Below are 19,300 nucleotides of genomic sequence, written 5' to 3'. Positions count from 1 at the left end.
GTCTCCCAGCAATAACCAGCTGGAAAATACAAAGAGGATTTTTAAAAATCCATTCAAAATATCTACAAAAAATATAAAATCCTTAGGCTTAAGTCCTCTATGAAATACACAGGAGAAGCCACATGAGACCAGCAGCCATGGTGTATTTGTTCACTCCGGCATCTCTAACAACTAAAGAGTTTCTAGCAGCAGGCAGACACTTTACAAAAGATCCAAATGTAATCAACAATATGTTCTTCAATTATGCGAAGTCAATAACAATCTTATTGTATATAAGTGCAAATGCATGCTTATATACAATGCACATACAAGCACATCTACATATTACATATATACATACACACATAAGTGTATATATAAACATACACATATATTTTTCTTGAGTTATGGGCTTGGAATGGTCAGAGATGGTTTAAAGAATAATTCTGAAGTTCATCAAAATAATACATGAGCAAGGGTGTAGAAAATTTGACCAAAAGAATATAAAAGCTAAATCCACATATACAATAACTCAGTATATTCCATAAACAGCTATTTTATATGAATGGAAGAAAATATAGACTATCTATAAGTAAAAACCTGGGACTACCTAAAAGAAACTTAAGATTTTCACTAATACTGTTAAAAAATTACACAAGGCCTAAAGACTGAATTTAAAAAATCAAAGAAATTCAGTGAAAGATTAAGAATTAATATCTACATTTAATTCTACGATCTCCTAAAATCTTTAGTAAAAATTTTTTTTTAAAGAGATATAACGCAATCTTCTACTAAATGCACAAACAGCAAAGAAGTGATAAAATTGTGGAAGTTGTAAAGAAAGCCAACTGGCATCTGATTTGAAGAAAGCAGAATCCCAGGAGAGACACAATAGGTAGATGGGTCAGAACCTGGTGGCGGCGGACATCCTTCAAGTAACGATGCAAAGGATTTAAACACGGGGAACCAGCAGAACGTCTGGTGAAGCACCAAACCCTGGATCGCCAATCAGCTCTGAAGAAGTTGGACGTACAAGGTAAGAAAGATTTTGAGACAGCATTTCTCTCCTTCTCACTCAGCTCCAAGTACCATCAAGGTTCCACTCTCCAGGCAGAAATAAAGAAAGAAAACAGCCAATAGACTGATGTTGTGAGATCTCCAATAAAATGGTCCAGCCAGGGCCCAGCATGGTCCCCAGCAGCTGATGTCCTCGCTTTGGGTGCACCAGGATCCTATCAGGCGCCGGTTCTAATCCCCGAGGCCCTGCTTCCCATCCAGCCCTCTGCTTGTGGCCTGGGAAAGCAGTTGAGGACAGCCCAAAGCCTTGGCATCCTGCACCCACGTGAAAGACCCAGAAGAAGTTCTGGGCTCCTGGCTTCTGACTGGTGCAGCTCTGGTCATTGCAGCCGCTTGGGGAGTGAATCAACAGACATTAAATTATCCTATGTCTCTCCTCTTCTCTGTATATCTGACTTTTCAATTAAAAAAATCTTTTTTTTTTTAAAAATGGTCTAGTCATTCAGCCTGTGCTCACTCATGGAGAGTGGAACCCACTCAATAAGCTTGGTTCACATTTCTAGAGCTTCTAATAGGTTTGGCAGTACCCAGGTCTGATGGCCCAGGACACTGGACCTAGGAAGAAAGCCTAATCTCAAACACACAGGCTCTGCTTCTGGTACAGATGGGGAAACGTCCTGACACACCAACCCTGCAGGAAGAAACAGCCATAAAAGTACAAAGAGTTAACAAGAGCAGGGAAACTCTGGGGAGGGGAAGGCCTCGGATACAGCAGCAGAAGTGCAGGGCAGTAACAACTCCATTAAAAAAATCATTTTCTGACAGGCACCGGGAGAAGCAGCCCAGGGAAATTGGGATTGCCAGGGAGTGGGGAGAAATCTTCACACAACAAAGAGCTCAAGACAGAGAGCCCAAAACTCCGGGGCTACTTTTGCTCAAAGCCAGCTGAGCTCTGACTCCTACTTCCTTGGTGTGGACAGTAAATTATCTGAACTAATGTGCACCTTAAACCTAACCTGCTCAATACCAACAGGAACATGTGCTCGGCACAGTGGCAGGTTGCTTCAGATGTGCACATCTGGCTCTGTGCTCCCACCTTCCTGCTAAGGAGCACAGTGCAGAGCAGCAGGGGGTGCTCGAGCAGCTGAATCCTTATCTCCTATGTGGGAGTTTTAATTCTGGGTTCCAGGATTTGGTCTGGCCTTACCTTGGCTGGAGTGAATCAGGAGATGGGATATCTCTACGTGTTTGTCTGCTGTTCAAATAATTAAAGGAACAAATAATTTAGCATATTGAAAAACCTACCAACATCTTCAGAGAAATATAAAAGTACGAAATCTTGAGCCTGGCGTGGTAGCCTAGTAGCTCAAGTCCTCGCCTTGTATGTGCCGGGATCCTACATGGATGCTGGTTCTATGCGTGGCAGCCCTGCTTCCCATTCAGCTCCCTGCTCGTGGCCTGGGAAAGCAGTTGAGGATGGCCCAAAGCCTCGTGTGGGAGACCTGGAAGGCTCTGGGCTCCTGGCTTTGGATCGGCTCAACTTTGGCTTTGGTGTCCACCCGGGGAGTGAATCAACAAACGGAAGATCTTCCTCTCTGTACCTCCTCTCTGTATATCTGAGTTTACAATAAAAATAAATATTAAAAAAAAAAATCTCTGAATCTCTACAAACATAATATTCACAATGTCCAAAGAAAAACTCCAATTCATGTAACACGTGCAAAGAAATAAGAAAATGTGACCTATTTCCAAGGAAAGAGATGCTCAGCAAATGCCACGTTTCTCATGTTACAATTCAGGCACGAATGTTAGAGCAGATGTTACAACTATGTTCAAGAAGTACAGCAATGCAAGGAGCATACAGAAAATCCCAACAGAGAAACCAAACACAAGTAAATGAGGGATCTAATGGAAATCTTAGAATCAAAAAACAAAAAAACACAATCTTTAAAACATGAATTGTGGGTCAGTGCTGTGGCACAGTGGGTTAAGTCACCACCTTTGCTGGCATTCCATGTAAGTACTGGTTCAAGTCCTAATTGCTCCACTTCTGATCTAGCTCCCTGCTAAGTCACCTGGGAAAACGCTGGATATCATCTTATGAGCTGGACCCCTCCCTGCCACCCATGTAGAAGACTCAGAGGGATTTCCAGGCCCCTGGCTTTGGCCTGGCATAGCCCTGGATATTGCAGTCATTTAGGGAATGCAACACCATCCTTTAAATCTCAATAGATAAATAAATAAACTAAAAATATAAAATTGAGTTGGCTAAATAAGCAAGAAAGAAATAGAGTGAGCCTGAAGATAGATAATACAAAAAAAGAAGAGACTCAATTAAAAACAAAACAGAACCCACACTCCTGTGGGACATGATTGAAAGGTCTTGAAATACAAAGGCAGTCAGTATTTCACAAGAAAGAAGAATAGGACAAAAAGAAAAAGGGAAATTAAAAAGTTAATGACCAAATGCTTCCCATATTGGATGAAAGGCACACACTGACAATTCAATAAGCTCCAGGAACTCCAAGCAGAATGGATTCCAGACAACTTTCAAGCTGCTGAAAACCAAAATAAAACCTGATTCTGAGTGTGGGCAGAGACAGGCTTTGATAAACCCCAAGGAATAACAGTCTGGTCTGAACAATGGTGGGACTCTCCATCAGAAACTATGGGGACAAGAATGCAGTGGGCTCATATTTTAAAATTTCCAAATAATATATTCATATTATAGATAACATATAATTTTATAGAACACATATGTTTGGGAAATATGATACATATGATATATATTAATTCACATATGTATGAGTATATTTTCCAAATAAAGATATTTGGAAATACATAGCATACATGACATATTCACTTATCTAAGTATATATTTTTCCAAATATACATTTGGAAAAGTAGATCTATAGAGAGGAGAGAGAGAGACAGACAGAGAGACAAAGATCTTCCATCTACTGGGTCAGTTTCTAAATGACCGCAATGGCTGTAGCTAAGCCAATCCGAAACCAGGAGACTCTTCCAGGCTTCCCATATGGGTTCAGGGTCCCAAGGCTTTGGGCCATCCTTGACTACTTTCTTAGGCCGTAAGCAGGGAGCTGGATTAGAAGTGGAGCAGTTGAGACGTGAACTGATGCCCATATGGGATTCTGGCATTGCAATACAGAGGATCAGCCAGTTGAGCTATCACACTGGTCCCAATGGACTAATATTTTAAAGTGCTGAAAGAAATAAAGTCAACTTAGAATTCCTTACATGAAAAAGACATAAACACACAGAGAAAAACGACTGATAAAATAGAAGATAGATTAAAAAAAACAATTCTATCAGATTTTAACCTCAGAGATTAGAGAAGGCATGGAACCTTCTCTTCATGAAATAAAGTAAATAGAATAAAAAAAAAAACCTGAAAAATCACATAAGAATATTTTAGGAAGTTAGAAATCTAATTATAGAAAGATAAAACTAAAGAGGTTCAAGTTGGAAGATAAAAGGTTTCTACCATGATACAGAAAACTGAGAAGAGGGAAAAATCAGATGATGAAACTGGAAGGTCTGACAGGAGCAGCACAAGAAATAAACAAAAGAAATCATGAAAGATAAATTCAAAAAAATTCCCCAGAACTGAAGGAGCTTATATTTTCAATGGGAAAGATCTACTTTGTACTCAGCACAGTGAGATTTTTTTTGAGAATACACTAAAAACATTTTCAGACAAGGTCTCAAATTTTACCCATCATTCATCTTTTCTCAGAAGTTACCAGAAGAGGCTAGCATACAATCCAGCATCAACAGATCTGACTGAAGAGGAAAAGAAGACGGCAGCATGATGAAACGCAGACCGATCCCAGGGGTCAGCTGTGTACTAACCAGGGGGGGAGAACAACAGGCAAGGGTGAGCAGTCCTGGTTCTGAGAAGAGCAGAGCCAAGACAACCAAGGTCAAGTTGGCAGATGAATTGTAATAAGCATCTATATCTATACTGATATAAAGATACATAATATCACATGTGTGTTTACTTATTATGCATTTATATGTCATTATATATAATAATATAGTATATATATTACATATACATATAAACTTAATTATATATAAAACATATAAACATATAAAACACATACACACACACATATATATAAAGAGGTAAAATAAAAGGTTAACTTTTAGCTAAAGGAAAAGTAAAAATTGTACAAGAAAAAAAAAAATAAGCCTCATGTTTACAAGGTTGAGCTGTAAGTTAGCATTAACCTAATCTAAGCATTACGTAACACAGCGCAAAGACAGGAGAACAGGCCGGTGTGTATGTGCTGGTTCCAGGGTCAGTGAGACATGACTAAACACATGTCTTCCACAGTGACAACAGTGACCATCCTAAGCAGAAAAACACCAGGCAGTTACAGCTAACAGCATTATTAGTAAGATATATAGCTGTACGTATTTTGCTCTTTACAAAGTGCAAGTGAAATGAAAAGGAGGAAAGCAATTGCAACACTAAAGCCATAGGACCCATAATGAATGTGTCAACTAGAGTGACGAAGACACAGAAGAAGAACAAGCAAAAAAAAAAAGACTTCAGAATATTCAAGTGATCCCACAGATGATAGGAGAGGGAAGTCTTTCAAGGGATTCAAGCTTAAATTCAAACATAAATAAAGTTGCTTTAAAACAGAGATTTGATTACTGTAACATTTAGAACTTCTAAAAATAAACAAAAACCACACCCAAAGCTGAAAGGCAAAAGCACTTGGCAAAGGATGTGCAAAATATTCTCAAATCAAGAAGTAAGTTTCATAAGTAAACAACAGCAAAAAAAAAAAAAAAGGCAACTGAAAATGAAGGGAGGACAAGAATAAGCAGTCAAGAGGAATAGCTGATAATTATTTAAAAACTCATCAGTAGTCAGAAACAGGAAATAAAGTAAGCGGCAGCAATCCAGCTTACTGAATCAGTAACGCTCACAGAGCAGAAGCAGTGTATCTCAGAATACAGACAGGAGCATTCTCACATGGTGTTGACAGGCGCATAAATAAAGCACTCTTTAGACGGTGTCTTAGAAACATGCAGCAAATGTTTTAGAAAATGTACGTTAGAACTGATCTCAGTGACTGGAAACAATCACGACGGCTACAGAGAAATACCTATGCAAGAATCCCAGTGTGTGAACCTGGGAATTACCTGTACCACAGGCCAGCAAAATTCTGTCGCAGGACATAAAGATTTCATGATATGTTAAATTTGAACATGAGTTACAATGGAGACTACAGAATATTTTCACAGTTTAAACAAACAATAATACAACTAAAAATAAATACAGAAAAAAAAAAGCAGATATTTGTGCAGTGGTTTCCACATGTAGAGAAACTCCACAGTTTAAGTAACCTGAACACAAAATGGTAAAGGAAAATAGCATAAGAAGAGTCTTACGTTTATCAAGTCTGTTACGTATGTAATAGTTGTATATTATTTGAAGATTAAGATAATGTATTTACAAACAGCAAATGCTCTGGCAATTGGCTTTTACTCGATTCTATCCAATAGTTAACTAGCAACTGCTTTACCGGTTTTAATTTATTCATAGTGGCTTTCCACAAAAGCAAGCAAACAAACAAACAAAAAAAACCACTTCAAGTATTTATTACAAATTTCTATAGAGGTCTAAGGAATTCTTTCACTGTCTAATTAGGCTCTGAAGAATTATTTATGCAATATGAAATGCCAGCACATTCTTTTCCTTTAGAACTCTCTATAAAATGCATGTAGTTCAAAGGGCAAACAATAATAAAGGCACAAGATACCCAAGTTTGTTATGATTTTACTATTTGAAGACAAAAGATTTTTTAAAAAAACTTAGTAATGCCTAGGCTGTTAGCTTCTGTGATCTTAAAAAGTATTTTAAGATATAATGATTTGAAGGCAGAGTTGCAGAAAGGAGATTCCGACGGATCTTTCATCAGCTGATTCACTCCCAAACGGCCAGGCTGCTTCGGGCTGGGTCAGGTGGAGTTTCATCCCACTCTCCCTTACGCGTGGCAAGAGGCCCAAGCACCTGAGTCATTTTATGGTGCTTTCCTAGGTGCATTAGCAGGGAGCTGGACAGGCAGCAGAGCAGCCAGGAGAACTGGTGACCATATAGAATGCTGGTGTCAAAGGCAACAGTGACTTACACCACAGCAAGGCCTCTTAAAGAGTAAATCTTAAAAATCTCAATTGTCCCTTTCAGGTTATGACATAAGGCACAGCACATGAAGTAACAACTGTAATTCGCACACAAAATGCAAATAACCCATTGGCCTTTTTACCCGTGTGAGTTAGGGGCATTGGAGCCAAAGAATTCTGGGAGTACGAATAAGAACATAAAGTAGAATGTCATACACATACTGTATATTTTGTCATAAAAACGAATCCTGAATTTTAGTCGATCTTTTAAGAGGTTCCTTGGGCCTGGCATGATAGCCCAGTGGTTAAATTCTTGTCTAGCATCCCATATCGGGCATATTAAAAACAAAACAAAACAGAAGGGAAGCACGCAGGGTTAGAGGGAAGAACTCTGGCACGAGCCTCACCTTCTCTGGATAAGGTAATCCTCCAGGATATCCAGGCAGCGCACCATCTGGGAGAAGATGAGAACTTTGTGGCCGCCAGCGATCAGCTTAGGGAGCAGTTTATCAATCAGCACCAGCTTTCCTGCTGCCTGAATCATGGCCTGGAGCTGGAAGTCAGGGGCATCAGGGCTGTGGGTTTTTCGGAAATCTTCCAGAATTTTTTCCTCTGCCCCTGAAAAGGAAGGGAGCAACACTATTTCTTGGACAAAATACAATCCTTGCAACTTTACGCTCGGCGTGCCTTCTGACCCTTTCTGATAGTCTCTTGAGACGCTGGGCAGCAGCAACAAGTCAAGCTCCCAGCCAGCCACCCAGTCAGCTGATGTGCCACAGCGCTCCGTGCTGTGACAAGGACCAGCAGCTGCAGAGGGGATGCTGGGGGGTGCAGCCCTGTTCTGTGCAGAGCTCTGTGGTGGATGTGGGTGCTGTGCTTTCCTGTCAAGCCACACCACGTACACTCAGGATTTAAGAAACCGTATTCTAAACTGGCTCACCCAAGCAAGGAAAACTCCCCAAGAAGTTTTGAAACAAACAAAAAACCCAAAACAAACCACGAAGACCAGCTGTCAGGGAATCCACAACACATACTGATTTAAAAGTTTCTCAGCTTTATTGTTAAGAAAACTTCCAACACCTCTAATTAGTAATGGTTAGCTGTTACTTTATCTGCAGTGTTAATTTTATTGCAACAATATCACTGCTTAACCAAGTGACAAAGTGCCCTGTCCCCAGATGGCTTGACTATGAGTAGAGCAGCGACTGATTTGGGAGATCATTGTCTGCCAGGCAGAGTATGGGGCTGTGCAGACAGACGGATGAAGAGGTTAAATTGGCTCTGTGTCCTTATGAATTAGATAGCTGAGGCAAATCTATCAATCCCCTCCAACCTCACATTGTAGTGTGTAAAAAGCTGAAAATCAATGCGAGATCTCTGATTTTCTCACCAGCTTCCAAAAGAGGCCAGTGCCTGACTGTCCCCACTCACCATTGATCAGGTAGGGGTGATTACAGCACTTTCTCAGCTCCATCATGGTATTGATGAGATTGGGCATATTGTGCTGATTTGCACCCTTGGTCAGAAATGAAAAGTTCTTCTCCAGGATGGCACGGTAGTACTTCTTCTGGATATTAGTCAGCTCCACTTCAATGATAGTTTCCTGTTTGGGAGCCAGGTTCTTCTCCACGTCATCCTTCAGCCGTCGAAGCATCATTGGTTTTAGTATAGACTGCAGTTTCTTTACCTGTTCAGGGAAATGAGATGGATTTACCTATCCCAGTTCTGGTTTAATGATTGTTGGGGTTTTCCAATCTTCACTACAATCTCTTGAACATCTAATTATGATACTGGTGTAGAAAACTAGAAGAAAGTTCATGATTGGTTCCCTGGATATGGAGACATTGTAATAGTACTGAGAGGAGAATAAGGGGTAATTACCGAGAACCTATGTGGCAGCCTCGCACATAAAAGGGGAGAAAGACACGAAAGGTAGCACCTGTTCTCTAGGCTCTAGGTTGGAGAAAACAAACTGTCTTGCTCTTTTTCCTAACACACACACACACACACACACACACACACACACACACACACACACACACACACACACGGACACAAGTACACACACATACACGCAGTAATTACTTTAAGTCACGTTAGGAGCTACAAATGATATATTACAAAGGGAAGACTTAGATGTTGAAAGAACAGAGTTTAGAAATAGAGGCATTCTGGACACAGATTCTGCCTGCACTCTGAGTAACCATGGCAGCCTACGTATGTGCAAGTAGCAGTGTGTAAAGAACTAATCTGTCACAGCATGGCACTTGAGCCTCAAAGTGTGCTTGTCTATGATTCATCTGTTCTCCTAACTGTCCAGGCCTAGACAGAAGATCTCCACTCACTTGACGGCACCAGCAAGGTGACCTGTTCCTTCTCCCAGGAAGACAATGATGGAGGGAGGGACTCAGAGTCAAAGCACTTCGGTTAACCTGGAGCTAAAATATGGTCTAAGATTAAACCTGATGGGAAAATAAAGGCAAATGACATTGCAAAATAAGTTTTAAGTCAGAAAGAGCTGTTCAAAAATTTAAAAATGGGTAGTCTACCTTAATAAGTTGTGTGCTATGGTAATACTTCCTCAAGGGAAATAAAGTGACTTATAAAGACTGCCTTGGAAGAGTTAGTTACTGAAAACAGGTTCAAGACAATGATGAATATGCTCTAATTTGGAAACAGATGCTTTCTAGAACTTTTATTCGCTGTACTTTGAAATACAAATGTCTCATGGAAGCAGAAAGCAGAATGGTGGTTACCAGGGACTGCAGGGTTAGGGTGGAGTGGAGGCTTGGGGCGTCACTGGTCACAAGATTCAAAATTTTAGTTAGCTAGGACAGATAGGCGCAAAAGACATACTGTTCAACATGGTGTTTATAATGGACAACGTATTGCATTCTGGAAGACTGCCGGCAGTATTCCCACCACGAACAGCAAGTACGTGATGTAATGCGTGTTTACACAATGCATATATATTTCAAAACACTAGGTCATATATGATAACTATATACAATTTGTCAATTTAAAAGAAAAGGTAATTCTTTAAAAGACAGACAATATAGAATTCAACATCATTGTTGGGCTTTTCTCCTAACTAATTCCAACTTCAACCCTTCTAGGAGACACTGTTTTTTTTTTTTTCCTTAACCAACCAAAGATATTTAGGAATCTAATCACCAAAAGGGTAAGAAATTCCTATACAAGAACCCAAAGAGGAAAGATACAACTAGCTCATTGTTAAAGATAAGGAAATTGTCAATCTGCCACATGCTGGGTTCGGCTTCTGCCCTTTGCTTGTTTCATACCTTGAGTCACTTAGAGTATACTACATGCCAGACCCTGTGCTGGTCAATACAACAAACACAACTTTGGAGGAGAGGTGGGCCTTGTCCTCAAGGAGGTCGTTGTCTAGGAAGAAGAAAAAACGCATACCACAAATTAAGTGCAATGGGAGAAGAGGATGCTTTTGCTAATGGTCCAAAAATGGAGAGATGGCTGGAGCTGACTTCTGAAGGATCGGTACATACACTGCCTATGCGGAGAAGGGGAATTAAATTTGATAATTTCACTGCTCTCAAAAGTCTGACTTTTCACCAAAAGTAGAAAGAAACAGATTAGAACCAGAGTGTCCTTTCGGCATATATTAGTGAAATTCTCAAACCTTTGCAGTTCCCCAAATTCTCTGCCCCAACCCCCTTTCACACCATTGCTAGATTAATTTAGCAGAACTAATTGTGTCAGTGCTGCAGTAAATGTCATACATGGTTTCTCTCTCATATACGAAATTCTTCAATCTGTCTTTCAAGGACCTCCCACTACACAATCCTAAATGCCTCTGGCTTCACACGCTCCTTGATTCATCCAGCCCGTCTTCAGCTCTACCACATTCCGTGGCTGTGATTACGCTGCTTTCCCCCCTTTCCTCTCTCCAACTGTTAAAAACTTACCTATCCTTCAAGTTGTACCTGCCCTGAAGACCTTCCAGACTCACACACCGATGTGGCCTCACTTTTTCTTCTTTGAGATCCCCAACTCTGCTATTGGTTGTTCTCATGGCATGTAAATTTGTTTGACTTATTTCTATAATCTCTAGTAAAGACTTCTACCCATAACAGGTAAAAATTTCATTAATATCTGGTGTTTTGAACCAGCTTTGAGTCACAAAAATCTAGACTAGAGACTGGGCCTTTGAGAACTGAGGACATTAAAGTTGATATGGACAAGACTGGACTTAGCAACCACTCTGGGCACGTGACTCCCTTCTTTTCCTCAAGACTTGGGTGTTGTGCTGTCCTCAGGGGGATGGGCCTGGGGACATGATGCAGATAAAGTAAGAGGAAAGATGAAGGAAGAAGGAGGCAGAAAAAAGTACTTTGCTCCCGAGCCACCATCAGGTATTTTAGATACTGACCCATTTTTCTCATGAAGCTGCAAGAACTGCTGACGGTCAGTTTACTCTTCCCAACACACAAGGAGATCAAACAGAGAAGGTAGGGCTCATCTTACTAGGGGTGTGAGAAACTGCTCAATCTCGGCCCCACAGTGACTCGTTCACCCCCTGACGGTGAAGGGAACTGTCACACTCTCTCTGCCATCCTCAGGATCCCAATTACCTGCTCCTCTGTTTTCAGGTCTCCAAACTCCTCCAAGAAAGCTGTCTCTGAAGGAAATTGTGATGGCTCCAGAAAGTTTAACAAGCTGAAGAGCTCCTCCACAGAGTTCTGCAGCGGTGTTCCAGTGAGAAGCACTTTATGTTCCTACACAAGTTAAAAGCACACAATGAACAGTGATTGGGACACCCAAACAGTACATTTTTGTGGAGAAAATTAAGCCAGGATATGCATTTTGTGCTTGATTTGGGGCAGTTACGTTTCGTCTTAATAAAAAGCGTGCCAACGCTTCCTAAGAGTATAAATGGGCCCACTCTCCTTTGACTCACATTACTGATTCCAGCAACAATTTCATGTTAATTGAACCCATTATTCATTGATCCTGAACCATTTATTCATTCATCCTTCACTCAGTGCAGCTTCGTGGTTAGCCACCCCATAATGGGGACAGGGCTGAGGTAGTAACTTTAAAAGGCCATCAGCTTTTGCAGCTAGTTCATTCTGGGGCCTGGAAATAAGCCAATTCTCTTTACATTTCCAGGTCAAGAATTCTATGGTTTTTAAAAGTACCAAGTCCCCTCTGGGAATCAATTTGTGGCAAAGGTTGAATTACTGACCCAGTTGGCAACAGAAAAAACCTGATTCCTACTATGCAAGGGGGCGGGGAGGAACCACCCCCACATCTAAAATAAAAGGACTATGCACAAATAAACTATACATGGGAGCCTGGGCTCGTTCCTGGACAGAGCTGGCAGACTCTCACCAGGGCCATGAGCTTCAGACCCTCCAGAAGTTTGCAGTTCCTGTTCTTCAGTCTGTGGGCCTCATCGATGACCACACAGCTCCAGTGGATCTTCTTCAGCTCTGGGCAGTCGGCCAGGATCATCTCAAATGTCGTGATGACGACGTGGAACTTGAACACTCCTGAAAGGGGGTTTCCCTGAAGAAGACATGATTATGATTGGAGGCACACCCTGACACCTTGGCCCTAGCATGCTGCTAATGAGCTACCTGCTGGTTCAGAGACAAGACTGCGTCAAGACTGAGGTCTGGGTGAGAAAGAAGAGAATGGAGGCGAGGGAGCTTTTTATTTATTAACTGTCACAATAAAGAGACCGGATTGGTATTGATGAACACATTCTCAGTCTACCCTAGGAGACCCTGTGCCGTGTTTTAAATTTAATTCATTTGCCCTGTAACTCAGCTCCTAAGGTGGAGTCAAAGTAATGGTCCTGATCCATTCGGGACCAGTGTTACCAGGCAGAACGCTTCTTGGTCTTCCATGTTTCCAGAAGACAGCTGCAGTCTGTTTGAGCAAGTTCTAAATATCTTCCACATGTCATCTTCTGCTGCCTAGGACAACCCCGCAGTCATCACTGACTTTCTCTGATCGGAATCATTCAACTTTCTCCTTGCTTAGTTATAAAAATGAGTGCCCAGCACAACCACACAACCACACTCAGCAACGTGATTACATCTCACAAAAAGATCCAAAAATAAACAAACAAAAAACAAAGGTCCAAAGGTGCATTTAGCCTGTTTTTTTTTTTCCTTTTATGCTTTTCTCAAATCTATCAACTTCTTCTCCAAACTCCCATCTACTGTACACTAATCCCGCTTATTTTTGTATCGAGTGACTTTGATAACTTCTGTATATTAAAAAAATTTCATATGCTAACTAATAAAGCAACACTTTGGTGTCTGAAAAAAAAGGCTGCTGGCATAACCCGCAGGGTTTGGAAAGCATGCTCTACAATCCTGTACTTATCATCACCAGGAGCCCAAGGTGATGGGTACCAGTCCTGTCCTGGCAGAAGGCTGCCTCTGAACCTCACGAGGCTCACCTGTGCATCTCTGTACACCATCTCGTACTGCTGGATCATCTGCCTGCTGATCTGGCTGCCGTGGTAGACGATGGCATTCATCTCCGTCCACGTCCTGAACTCCCGCTCCCAGTTCGTGATTGTGGAGAGAGGGGCGATGATGAGAAATGGGCCGTGGATTCCTCTGAGGAAAATTTCTGAAAGGAATGTGATCGACTGGATGGTTTTCCCTAGGCCCATTTCATCAGCCAAAATACAGTTCTTCCTGCAGACAGTGTGAGATATAGGTAATACATTATCAATATGGGAAGTTTGTAGAGGTTGGTTATAACTAAAAAGAGGCTTCAGAAAAATACCTTGACCTATAACATCACCAGGAAAAGTTCTGCCATCATTCTACGGAGAAGAATCTGAGGCCACTTAAAAAAATTATTATTCATGCTCCACTTCCTTCTAAAAAGGAACTATGCTAATATGGGAGAAACGGTAGGAAATATGTCTATTAAAACATATACTTGGGGATGGAGGGATGGTGTGATGACTCAGCTGGCTAATCTTCTGCCTGAAAGCTGTGATATCCCACATGAGTGCCGGTTTGTGTTCCAGCTGCTCCATTTCCCATCCAGCTCACTGCTCGTGGCCCAAAGCCTAGGGACCCTGCACTCACATAGGAAACTCAGAAGAGACTTCTGGGTCCTGACTTTTGGCTGACTTGGCTCTGGCCATTCTGACCATTTGGGGAGTGAACCAATGGATAGAAGATCATTCTGACTCTCCTTCTCTTTGCAAATATGCTTTCCCAAAACAAACATACATCAACCACGCATGTGTGTGTTTGTATGTACACACACAAACAAATGCACTCAAATAAATGAATAAATCTTAATAAAAAAATCATAGGACCCAGTGCGGTAGCCTAGTGGCATGAGTCCTCATCTTGAATGGGCTGGGATCCCATGTGTGCACCAGCTTGTGTTCCGGTTCATATCCTGGCTGCTCCACTTCCCATCCAGTTCCCTGCTTGTGCCCTGGAAAAGCAGCAGAGGATGGCCCAAAGCCTTGGGAGCCTGCACTCATGTGGGAGACCCAGAAGAAGTTTTTGGCTCTTGGCTTCAAATTGGCTCAGCTTCAGCCACTGTGGCCACATTGGGAGTGAACCAGCAGATGGGGAATCTTTCTCTCTGTAAATATGAGTTTAAATCTTCAAGGGAAAAAAAAAATCACTACTATGGGGACCATTCTTTAACGGTAAGAAGATCCCGACCCATCTTCATCAAATTTCCCATTGCATCTAGATTCTGGTAAGAACCACAGTACAGAGTTCAAAACAATGTTCTAATACAAGTCATTTACACCCATGGCTCTCAAATAAGCAGTAGAATTAGAATCTAGATTAATTCTCTCTTCTTTTATAAAGATTTATCTATCTGGAAGTCAGACCTGTACAAAGAGGTGGATGGAGGGGTGACTGAGGGAAAGGTCACCCCCTGCTTCTCTCCCCTGATGGATGCAACAGCAGCTTCCCAGGTCCCCCACACGTGTGGCAGGGGCCCAAGCACTTGGGCTGTCTTTGGCTGCTTTTCTCAGGCTATTAGGAGAGAGTTGGATCAGAAGTGGAGCAGCCGGGATTCGAACTGGTGCCCATAAAGGATGCTGGTATCACATACAGTGGCTTTATCTGCTATGTCACTAAGTCAACCCTTCATTCTCTTTATAGCTTTTTGGTTTCCAAAGACTGGGTCTACTCTGTGGCTAAGATGGAGGAGAGGACGGTAGGCCCAGATGCACATGGAGGATATGGCAGTCCTTTGGAGCCTGCAGAGAACATATGGTACCATAGCAGAGGAAGGAGGGCAGAACAAATTGGTCAACTACCCCAGTCAATTGTTGACAACAAATATCTGGGTGGATGGAGACTCTACAGTGGACTATGTTAGCCAACGGACTTTGGAAGGATTTCCCTCATCCTTGGATGAATGAGACTGACAGCATTTCAGAACTACCGAAACCACTTGAGCAGAACCCTTGGAACATGTTACATATTGGGGACCCTAGAATGACATCAGGTGGCCATCCCCCTTCCCAGGGTAAATGAGGTGGTTGGGGAAGCTAGGTGTGATTTCTTTGTCTCTCCCCTTTCCCCAGATACAGGAAGAATAAAACAGAAAATTTGGAAACACAATGGTCTCACTCACTTTCCCCTAATCCTGGGCCCTTGCCATCCTAATCAACTATGTAAACATCATTAAAAAAAAAAAAAAAAAGTAGGGGCCAGGTTGTGGTGCAAGTTTAACCTTGGCTTATAATACTGGCAACAGGACCTGGGGTAGTAGCCTGGTGGCTAAAATCCTTGCCATGAACGCTCTGGGATCCCATATGGGTGTCAGTTCTAATCCTGGCAGCTCCACTTCCCATCCAACTCCCTGCTTGTGCCCTGGGAAAGCATTAGAAGATGGCCCAAAGCCTTGGGACCCTGCACCTGCATGGGAGACCTGGAAGAAGTTCCTGGTTCCTGGCTTTGGATCAGCACAGCACCAGCTGTTGTGCTCATTTGGGGAATGAATCATCGGACGGAAGATCTTTCTGTCTCTCCTCCTCTCTATATACATCTGACTCTGCAATAAAAATAAAAATAAATCTTTAAAAGAAAAAGACAAACAGTTTTAGAGAATGTATTTATTGCATTTTGTTTCATCTAGGCTGGTCTTAACCTTTTGGTTATACGGGCAGAAAAAGATAAAAATACAAAGTCGATGATGTCTGAAGATCATTGCTAGTGATTGTAGAAACACCTGCCACGGAGTAAGTTCCGGCATGTCTAACGTGTGAGGGTCACCAGGGAAGTGGCGGCTGCACTGCTCGCCAACACTCTCCGCCTGCCAGGGGAGGAAGCAATACTGCTTAGACACAAACATGTGGACTGCTTCTGGTTCCTCACCTGTTGTACCAATTAAAGAGAAGCCAGTTCATCCCCTCCAGCTGGTACTCCCGGAGCTGGTTACTGTTCTTGTACTCGCGAGACTTCTCAAGCTTCTGCCACGAGTCGGAAGCAGGCCGCTCCTGGGGCAGGAAGACAAGAGGAATGGTGACGGGAAAGGTGGTCAGCCTCAAACACTGTGCAAAGGCCACCTTCAAACTGTAGCTCTTCGTCTCTCGGGGAGCTGCAGTAATTTCCAAATCTCAATAAATTCACACCTCTAAGATTTGCAAGTAAATTAAGATGCTTAACTGGCTGACCTGAAATTCTTGGTGTCACACTGTTTTAATCTGACCTCTACTATAATTTCTCTAAAAGCTAATCTCAGTCACTATTTTCAGTTTTTATAGAGCCAAGGACTATTTATTATTATTTTGTCCATAGGGAATTAGACCCGGAAAATACAGCTGATTGGTTTCTCAAGTTATCACACAAGGCAAAAGCTATGTACAACCAAAACTGCCATGCTTTTAGTTTCTCTTAGAAAAACACAGAAGCAGTTTAATTATTTATTTCTTTTTGGCATACTAGTTTGTAAAAAAAATTCATCACTTCTCTATTGTATGATTATCTTTTACTTGTTCTTCATAGGTTCACGGAGCTGTATATGGATTTTTCATTCTGTTCCATGTCTGTAACTGCAGTAGAACCACATTTTAAAATTTCTGCAGCTATACTCTTGCAGATGCATTCTCCTGTACTGCCTCTTCGTAGCCTGTGGGAACCATTCAGCACAGAATCCTGAGGCTCAGGCAACCCACCCCCTGGGTAATCCTCCGCTACCAGATACGGTGGAAGCATTTTCTGGAAGCATCGTCACCCCCTGCAGATGTCAAGTGGCTCAGTCTCAGCACTCTGACGCTGCGTAGTCTAATTTCCCTGCAGTTTGTACTTTGTTATCTCCAAAGCATGCGAGATACAAAGACGAGACTTGCTCATGTTATCCCACCGGCCTCCCTCTTTTGCCAGTGCTACAGATTTTGGTTTTATTACCTGCCAGTCAGAAACTTCAGCCTTAAGCACAGGCCCTGAAATTAGCCGATGTTCCTGACACTTATCCTGCTGGCTCCTAAGCGGTACAGACTACAGGAAATAAACTCCAGGAACTGCTTAGTCAAATCCAGAAGAGCAGATCTGGTTTTCAGCATTCCTAGTGAGGACCTTGCATAATAAACACCCGCTTCTCTGGCACAACCATTACTAATGCTCACTGCTCTCTTTTCTTGAAATCCATGTTTTACTGATGAAGAGTAAGCCATTTTTTACCACCAAGACTCTGGGTAACAAACGTTCTAGTCCTCAAGAGCAGCAAAATTCAGAACAAGATCCCTTAAAACTTAAAGACTGGTTAGTTGGCAGGTGTAAGATCTAGAACCTGCCCTTTGCTCCATCCTTGAGCTATGTTTGAAGTGAAGCTTCAATATGTACATTTTGCATAAGAATTAGCTTAGGAAAGAAGACAATTATTAAATAACGTTCCACTGAGCAGTAAGGAGGTCAGTGGCATCATAACAACAATGTAAGGAGCCCTGAGCCTGCCTGGGAACACTTGGGAATGCGTGTGCTTGCCAGGTGCACACAGGCAGGGTTAAGGAACTTAGAGGGAATGAGGCGAAAGGAATGGCTGAGAATCCTGATCACTTCAGGACGCTAACTTCAAACTGACCCCAGGATGAAATTTTCTCTACTCTGCTCCCACACTAGCTTGTGCTATATTTAAACTTCACATTACAGTGAACCTGGTGCTGTATTTATACATATACACTTCTTCCATTAGACTGTGAGCTCCTGGGGACAGGACCTGCTCCTTTTTTTAAAAAAAATAATATCTCATATAAAAATCAACCTACACCAGATGTTTAATGAATAACTGACAAACTGAATTATGAACAAGAGGCTAACACGGTGGCTTAGAAGCCTAATCTTCTGTCTGTGGTGCCTGCTTCCCATAAGAATATCAATTCATGTCCCAGCTGTTCTACTTCTGATCCAGCTCTCTGCTAATGGCCTGGGAAAGTGGTCAAATATTGGGTTCCTGCACCCACATGCGAGACTCAAAAGATGCTTCTGGCTTGCAGCTTCTGACCAGCCCAGCTCTGGCCATAGCAGCCACTGGGGAATAAAACAGCAGATGGAAGACTTCTCTCTCTTTCCTCTTTCTATAACTCTACCTTTCAGATAAAATAATCTTTAACAACAACAACAAAAGGCAATAGAGTATTACAGGAAAGGACTGAAAGAGGAATTTAATAGCATTATGACTACATAAACAAAACACTTTAAATTATCTAAGTTTCTAATCTCCACATCTCTATTTACCTTTCAAAAGCCTAAAAATCAAAACCAAAACACTGCTTTGGAATGGCTCTGAAGGAATCTAACTAAATGCTAAGGTACACTGGCCAAACTCACCATGATATATGAGCAACAAATGATACTAATGAGGAGCTACCTAAGTCTTTATCATATAACAATGGGAGTTTTTTTTTTTACATTAATGATTCCAGCCTGTAGCTGTATTCTTTAATAATAGAGTTTTCTTTCCTAGTTACACCTTAATAAGGCTGATACAAATTCTTTCTTTAATTTTGATTTTCTAGGTACAACTACTTTTTACACATCCCATGGCATCTTTGTGGTTGAGTGGTAAGACTCTAGAATCAGAAATACAGGGCAAATGAACACTGAAAACCTATGCCCTTTGTGGAAACCTCCAGGAAATCCACAAACAACAG

General features: G+C 41.8%; 1 protein-coding gene across 2 annotated transcripts in view; it reads right to left on the bottom strand.

The window, feature by feature from the left end:
* CHD6 (chromodomain helicase DNA binding protein 6) overlaps positions 1-19,300 on the bottom strand; it is a 161,523-nt gene that overhangs the window by 57,357 nt on the left and 84,866 nt on the right. For both annotated transcript variants that reach the window (XM_040981460.1, XM_040981461.1), the window contains exons 11-16: positions 16,527-16,648; positions 13,610-13,853; positions 12,529-12,705; positions 11,769-11,912; positions 8,590-8,845; positions 7,566-7,776 (exon numbers count right to left, since the gene is read on the bottom strand). In XM_040981460.1, coding sequence (XP_040837394.1) covers positions 7,566-7,776; positions 8,590-8,845; positions 11,769-11,912; positions 12,529-12,705; positions 13,610-13,853; positions 16,527-16,648 — 1,154 coding nt within the window. The remainder of the gene's footprint in view (positions 1-7,565; positions 7,777-8,589; positions 8,846-11,768; positions 11,913-12,528; positions 12,706-13,609; positions 13,854-16,526; positions 16,649-19,300) is intronic.

Source organism: Ochotona curzoniae, unplaced genomic scaffold (assembly GCF_017591425.1).
Source record: "Ochotona curzoniae isolate NIBS_2020 unplaced genomic scaffold, NIBS_Ocur_1.0 contig_3520, whole genome shotgun sequence".
NCBI lineage: Eukaryota > Metazoa > Chordata > Mammalia > Lagomorpha > Ochotonidae > Ochotona > Ochotona curzoniae.
Note: the sequence above shows the minus strand (reverse complement) of the source record. Positions and strands in the feature narration are given on the sequence as shown.